At 59.7% G+C, this 8,104-nt stretch overlaps 1 protein-coding gene across 1 annotated transcript in view; it reads right to left on the minus strand.

Annotated features, from left to right (window-relative positions):
• Positions 1–8,104, minus strand: part of ARID3C (AT-rich interaction domain 3C) — a 37,000-nt gene that overhangs the window by 26,329 nt on the left and 2,567 nt on the right. Inside the window, exon 2 of the mRNA XM_014952448.1 lies at positions 7,907–8,102. Within this exon, the coding sequence (XP_014807934.1) occupies positions 7,907–8,102 (196 nt within the window). The remainder of the gene's footprint in view (positions 1–7,906; positions 8,103–8,104) is intronic.

Here is an 8,104-nt window from a genome sequence, read left to right on the forward strand (position 1 = left end):
AGCGGGCGGGGATTCAATGAGGGGATTTGTTCGGTTTACCCTCCCTGACCCGCCGGCGCTCGCCACGCTGCCGCCTCCCCTCCACCCTTCATTTCCTTTCCATCCCTGCCTCCCCCCTCCATCCCTGTCTCCCCCCTCCATCCCTGACCTCCCCCCTCACCCCCATCCTTTCCTTTTCCTTGATCCCCCTCGGGGTGACGGGAGCCGGGGGACACCCCTCCAGTGCTGGCACCACCCCAGGTGTCCCCCAAGACACATGCACACCTGCTATACATACATGGGTGTGCACATGGGGCTTGTACACAGGGGGGTCTGTGCATACACAGAACCCCCCCTATAAGGGTGGGTGAGTCTGGGGGTGCACACCTGTGGGGGGGGGCGTGCACACGCTTGGGATCTGCATTAGGTGCTTGGTGACCCTCTCATCACTTCCAGCTCCATCCCCTTCCTCCGGACGCTTTGAAGCGATGGTGGGGGAGGAAGGGCTGGTGGCACACACACACACCCCCCCACCCCATGACGGAGACCCTGGCCCATGCCATCACTGCCAGAAGAGCAGAAAGGGCATCTGGGGCTGGTGCTCACTCCCACCCCACCACTAGACATGGGATCCAGGGTGGAGCTGCAGCCCACAGCGGGGAAACCTCGCTCGCGCCAACATGGGCATCCCTGGTGTGTGCCCGGTGCCCCAGGGGACAGGTCTCTACACCCAGCACAGGAAATTGCGCTGCGTGGTGCCACCATGGGAAGGGTCTGTGGCCCCCCCATCTGCCATCCTGCATCCCTCTGTCTGGGGGATGTGACGTGGGGGTCTGTGTGTGTTGAGGGGGGGCGTCTCGGGTCTCGGTCAGCACGCGTCCCCCCCAGGCTCGGCCCCTTGTTACTCGTTCATGGCTGAGCAGGCAGGGAGTCAATGAGGGGATTTGTTCGGGTTAACCTCCCTGACCCGCCGGCGCTCGCCACGCTGCCGCCTCCCCTCCACCCTTCATTTCCTTTCCATCCCTGCCTCCCCCCTCCATCCCTGTCTCCCCCCTCCATCCCTGACCTCCCCCCTCACCCCCATCCTTTCCTTTTCCTTGATCCCCCTCGGGGTGACGGGAGCCGGGGGACACCCCTCCAGTGCTGGCACCACCCCAGGTGTCCCCCAAGACACATGCACACCTGCTATACATACATGGGTGTGCACATGGGGCTTGTACACAGGGGGGTCTGTGCATACACAGAACCCCCCCTATAAGGGTGGGTGAGTCTGGGGGTGCACACCTGTGGGGGGGGGCGTGCACACGCTTGGGATCTGCATTAGGTGCTTGGTGACCCTCTCATCACTTCCAGCTCCATCCCCTTCCTCCGGACGCTTTGAAGCGATGGTGGGGGAGGAAGGGCTGGTGGCACACACACACACCCCCCCACCCCATGACGGAGACCCTGGCCCATGCCATCACTGCCAGAAGAGCAGAAAGGGCATCTGGGGCTGGTGCTCACTCCCACCCCACCACTAGACATGGGATCCAGGGTGGAGCTGCAGCCCACAGCGGGGAAACCTCGCTCGCGCCAACATGGGCATCCCTGGTGTGTGCCCGGTGCCCCAGGGGACAGGTCTCTACACCCAGCACACTCACCCTGTGCATACTCACACACCCAGCCCCTGGTTTGCTCTGCACACGCACACGTTGTGTGCACGCTCTCCTTGCACACTCTCACCTCCAGGCACGCTCTCCTTGGGTAAACACCTGCCCTGTTGACACTCGCACAGCCCCTATACGTGCTCTCCCTCTGCACACACAACCCCCCCATGCACGCTCATGCATCCCCCTACACACTCTCCCTGTGCACACACACCCCGTGCACACCCACACCCCCCCTATACCCACTCTCCTTTTGCACACATGTTCTGCACACACCCACACATCCCCCATACACTCTCCCTGTGCACACACAACCCCCCGGGCACGTTCATCCATCCCCTTTATACACTCTCCCTGTGCACACCCACACTCCCCATACACACTTACACACCCCCTTATATCCACTCTCCTTTTGCACACACCTGTGCACACCCACACATCCCCTATACGCTCCCCCTGTGCGCACATACACACCTGCTCTGCACGCTCACACGTCCCCATTGCATTCCCCCTGTGCACACACAGGCATCCTGTGCACACTCACGCAACCCCTATATACACTTTCCCTGCACACCCACACACATCTTGGGCATGCTCGTGCATTTTCTATACATTGTCCCCTGGGTGCACACGCATTCACTCCCTATGAATCATAGAATTGTCTAGGTTGGAAGGGACCTTAAAGATCATCTAGTCCAACCATCTGACAAAAAATTAAATAATTTTTAATTTATTTATTTTATAAAATAAATAAATTAAAAATAAATATGCCGTCCCCTGTGCATGTTGACCCCTATGCACACCTGAACTCACTCTCACACACACCCCCCAGCAGCAAACCCCCATGGGCATCCCGGCGGGACCAGATCCCACCTCCTTGATGCAGCCCGGCCCAGCCTGCTGCCTGCACACAGGATTTACCTCCATTATTAACCCAATTAATGGATTAGCAGAGGCCCAAATTCGTGAGGGGGTGTGTGTGTGTGCATCCCCCCCCAAACTCCCCACTCACATCCGATTGCAGGGCAGCAGCCAGGGAGGGGTTCCTGCCAGCACTCCTCTCCTGCCTGCAGCACTTTTATTCTCACACCCTTGATTAGTTTTTACACCTCCTCTTTGAAGCCCCCCGATCCCAAGCTCTGGGGACCCCCCCTCCCCCTGGCTGGGAGACGGTGTTGCAGCAGTCTCCAAGGCTCTCAGCATCCCCCTGACTGCAGTAGGGCTGGGAAGGGCCCTGGGGGGGGACAGGGGGGAGCAGGGGGCTGGCATCTACCAGGACTGCTCAGCACTCAGCCCCCAAACCCTGTCCCAACACCCATGGGTCCATATGGCTCTGTACCTGGAGACACTGCACATGTCCCTATAGATACACATGGGTGTGTTCAGACACGCGTGGGCACACTATAATGCATGTGGGCACACACACGGTGCCATACACAACCCTACACACACACACATATGGGTCCATACACACCTGGGCACTCATATAGGTCCATAAACACATACCAGCCCCTCAGGTTCATACACGTTTGGCCTCTTACATGGGTCCTTACACACATGTAGGGTGTCCCAGGGATCCCTACACACGTGGGCACTCGTACTCCCCATATACACATGGGTTCAGATTCCCAAGGGCGTACCCCTACACTTATATGGACATTTATATGGATCCATAAACTCATGCTGGTCCATGTGTACATATACCTGCAGAACACCTCCACATGCACTCCCAGCTGTCCCTCAGCAGTCCCCCACTCCTGCTCTGTGCCCCCCCCACTTATGCCAGAGCTGCCAGAGCTGCTGCCACCCGGGACTAACGTGCTGACCCTTGCCACCTCCTGGACTCAGGTGGTCCTGGCCCCAAGGCACAGCTCTGCCCACAGGTTTACCATGGAGAAGCCTCCAGGCAGCCGGGGCCAGGAGCAAACACCATGTACATCTATGTCCTCCCCCACTGCAGTGTAACCAGAGACCCTCTAATTTATCCCCGGGAGCCCTGCGGTTGTTATTGCTGCACCTGGGTTGAAGATGTGCTGGAGGCAAGGGCTGGGGCAGGGAGGCCACCTCCTTCTCCCCAGGATCCCCCTCCTGAGCCCCCAATCTTTCTCCCCAAGCCTGCAGGTGAAAGCAATGGGGACAGAGGCACCTGCCACCCCATTTTGGGATCACCCTGAGGCACGGGAAGGGGAACTGATGGACCAGGATGTCCATAGTAGGGAGAGTTGCAGCTGACTCGTAGCACTTTTCCTCCAGGCTTTTGAGATGTGAGCACATCCATTCATGGCCAGTGAGCCCCCCGAAAATGCACGGAAAGGGTAGGTGGGTGCAAGAGGTGACTACCGGCAGCAGGGACAGATGTGGCAGGAGCAGCACCATGGTAGGAGGAGGAATGGCTGTGGATGACAGCACACAGCTGCTGGCAAAGCAAGCCATCCCCAAATCATCTGCTGAGGCTACCAGACACCTGAGAGTCCCCAAAGGGCTGTCCAGTACTGACACCCCCCCCCCAGCTGTCCCCGTGCAGGGAGGAAGGAGCTTTGGGAGGTCCTGTTCCCCCCATCCACAACTGGACAGCTCTGAATACGCTGCTGGGCTCCTGTCAGGGAGGGCATCCTCCTGCCAGCAAACACTCCACTGCTGGAGAACTGGGCACAAAACCCAGACATCTGAGTCCCTCCTGCCGGGGGTCTTCCCATGGTGCTGCCTCCAGACAGAGCCAGAAGATGGAGAGGGAAGCCCTGGCATTGATCTTCCATTGCTTGGAGGAAACCAGAGCGCCTGTCTCTATGCGTGGCTCCCCAGGGGCAAAAGCTGAATTCATGGGGCTGAGCTGGCACCAGCAATTCCAGGCTCTTCCCAGCGCCCTCCAAGTCAATTACTGAACATTAGGAAAGAATTTTTCACCGAAAGAGTGATAGGGCATTGGAACAGGCTGCCCAGGGAGGTGGTGGAGTCACCATCCCTGGATGTGTTTAAGGGCCGTTTAGATGCAGTGCTAAGGGACATGGTGTAGGGGATGACTTTGTAGAGTAGGGTAGATGGTTGGACTCGATGATCCCAAGGGTCTCTTCCAACCTAGACGATTCTATGATTCTATGAAATCCAGTGATGCAGCACCACAGCATCACAACTTGGTGGCATCCCTGTCCCCAGGAAAGGAGAGTGGCTCATGGCCAGACGCTGCTCGTCGCCCCCCACCCTGGGGCTGGGGCTGCCTCACAGTGCTGGATGCTGGAGATCTCCCAGACCTTTGCCCAGGTCTCTACCCATGTGTCCTTATCAAGTGTACATAGACTGGCGCCGGGGGCTGATGCAAGAGGTGGGGGTGAGGGGGTCTCACAACCCCATAACATCAGAGTGGCCCTCCCACATCAGAGCAAAGGTCCCACCAGACACCCCCCCCCACTCAAACTGGCGCCTTGGAAAATGTATAAAACCAGGGCAAACACACAGGAAACTCTCCCTTGGGCAAAGCTGCTTTTGCCTCATTAACCCTCAATGGGTTTCTCCACCGCAACCTCATCCTCTGCTCCCATTTTTAGCACCATGGTGCTGCATGAAACGCCCCCCTACAGCTGGTCCTGCATCCCCCTCCTACCTCATCCCCATCAGCGCCATCTCCTCGTTTCAGAGAGCCGGGGAAATGGCTCCCCACCCACCCTCCACAAACCAGCCTGGATTTGGTCTTCCCTGTTCACTGAGCTGTTCTCCCCACCCAGGAGGATGACAGCAAGGACAGACCCTCAGACCTGTCCTAGGTGATGCCAGCAGCAGCATGCTGGTATGGGGCAGCTTCAAGCAGGGGGTTGCAGTGGGAAAGACAGTCCCAGCCACCATGGGGTCTCTCCCCGGCTCCAGGACCCCCCATGCCCACCACACTGCCAGTGCCCGGGCACCTTGTGAGCAGGCTCATGCTGTCCTTCGTGTCCTTCACAGCATCACAGCCCAGCCCCTGAGAAACCTCCGAAAGCCTGATCACCACCACCACCCTCCCCATTCAGCCCCTGCCGAGAGCGGAGAACCTGTTCCCCAGGCTGGGTGAGCCACAGCCCTGCAGCTTGGGGATGGCCCTGGGGGGGTGAGGTGTGTGGGGGGTGACACGTCCCTCCCAGACAGGCGTGTGTCCCCTCCCAGGCAGGGGCACATCCCCTCCTGGGTGATCAGAGGGCAGGGACAGGGGTGACAGCCACCCTGCAGACCCCGGGGCAAGGCAGCACGGCAGCCTGCCCCAAATTGTCACCCCAAACAGGACAGCACCACCCAGAGCAGGTCTGGTCCCAGTAACTCCTTTCCCCTCTCCCTGTCTCATCCCATATAAGCCACCCAAAGGAAAACAGTCTCCTTGTCTCTGTGCTCCCAGGGGGCAATGAACATAAGGGACGTTCCACTGTACCCTGGGCTGTCTGGGACATGTCACTGGGCAGGAAATCCACGTGTGGGTCTCTGGAGCATCACCTTTCCAATCGGGGTTGGAGAAAACAAAAAAAAGAGAACAAGGAAGGAAGGAGCCAGCTCTCACCCTGGGAGGCAGTGGCAGGATTTATCCCCCCTCACACCGACCACCCCTGCCACCCACCACCCGGTATTCACTCCGGGCTGCTGGCTCTGCTCCTGCTGCCCACGGGGAGCCCCATCCAGGGGCAGGGCGTGAGGCTGAAGGACGAGAAAATGCCGGGGATGCTTTCTCTGCGTAAAGCCTCCCCAGGCCTGGGAGGGAGGAGCCGTTTCCCACCTCCCGGCTGACCCCAGGAACCGGACAGTCAGCCTTTTTTCTGCGCAGCAGGGTGTAACGTAACACTTCCCGGACGAGATATTCGGCCTATGCAGCTCACACACACCCCGGCCATCCCGGGGGTTGCTTTCGAGGCAGCAGCCAGAGCTGGCAGCCTCCCTGGGCACCGCCACGGAGCACACGCTGCCTGCACCCTGCCTGCACCCATACCTGCCACCTCACAGGCAGGCATCTAGGGGGGATGAACCCTAGCACCCCCCCACCCCCAAATAACACCACGTTGTGTGATCTCCACACAGAAAAAGCAGCAGTGTGGCCTCACGGCACCTAAAAGTAAAGTCCCTGCTGCTGTCCCCATCCCCTCCTGCCAGAGCCACTGTGGATGAGCCAGCAAGTCCCCTCGTTGCACTGTCTCCTGAGCAGTGCCACCCCTAAAAACCACGCACCAGCTGTACAGGGGACATCTCTGCCCGCTCTGTCTCCTCACCGCATACTGCCTGTCACCCAGCCTGCCACCAGTGTCACCCCTCTCTCCCCCCACAATGAAGCTGAGCACACAGGGAGCGCAGACCTGACCTGATGCTGTGTATTTCCACACACACTCACACTCCGTGCACGGAGCGGGACCCAGGGCATGCACAACCCAGCACAGACGGGAACCATACATCTTAAATGCAGAAAAGCCTTTCCTCCACCCTGTATACGAGCTCCAGGAGCTCTGCCCCTGCGCCAGATCTCCCTGGCACAGGGGTCTCCCCACATGCCCACCAGGAATGAGGTGACAGGATCGACGAGCTGCTCCCTCCAGCCAACATAGGAAACCAATGAGCCACATTGACCAGCCATAATACACCCCAGCCCTCGCAGAGACACAGGGGAGCTCGGCTCCGTGGCCCACTGGCTCCTTGGGGTGACCATGCACTGGATCCCTCACCCTTGTCCATCCCCGTGGAAAGGGATCACCCCACTTTGCCCACCACAGAAAGCACCAGGGATGCAGTCCACATGGGTGAGGACAGGCACAGGGAGGTGCCCGGGCATTGGGCACCCTGTCATGCTGTGGGGCCCAGGGACATGGGGGAGGTGGGGGACATGAGGCAGGAGTTGGATGGTGGCAGGGAGAAGGGGAGTACGTGAGGATGCCTGTTGGGATGTGACAGGGTTCAGGGACAAGGGCACTGAGGGGCATTCAGATTGTATCCATTTGGGGCAGGATGGGGTGCTGAGTTGCACTGACTGTGCTTGCCTGGGTTTGGGACCAGTGTTGGGGGGGGGATGACAACTAGGAGCTCCCATTTAGGGTGGCGTGGCAATAATGGGAGTACTGGGAATGTGTGCTTGGCGTGGGACTGGGATGGGGCTTGGGGTGGTGGGGTTCCCCATTTAGGGTTGGATGCAGACAGCGTTTGGGGTCAGTGGGGGACATAAGCAGTGTCCATTTAGGGAGGGCTGATGCCCGACTTTGGGGGCGGTGGGGTGACCCTGGGGGTGCCAGCCTGGAGCAGCCGGTGATGGTGACGGTGTGCCGGTGGCGGTGGATGCCTCCTACCTGCTTGAACTGCTCCTCGTAGGTCCACTCGTGGTGCGGGGGGGGCGGCGGGTCGCGGGTCTCCCCTTCTTCCTCCTCCTCCTCCTCGTCTTCCTCGTCTTCCTCCTCTTCCTCCTCCCCCGCGGTGGCGGGTGGCGGGCGCGGGCCGGGGGCCGGTCGGCGGCGGGGAGCGACGGGCGGTGGCCCGGGGCCGGGGCT

The sequence above is a fragment of the Calidris pugnax genome, unplaced genomic scaffold (genome assembly GCF_001431845.1).
Source record: "Calidris pugnax isolate Ruff unplaced genomic scaffold, ASM143184v1 scaffold220, whole genome shotgun sequence".
Classification (NCBI taxonomy): Eukaryota; Metazoa; Chordata; class Aves; order Charadriiformes; family Scolopacidae; genus Calidris; species Calidris pugnax.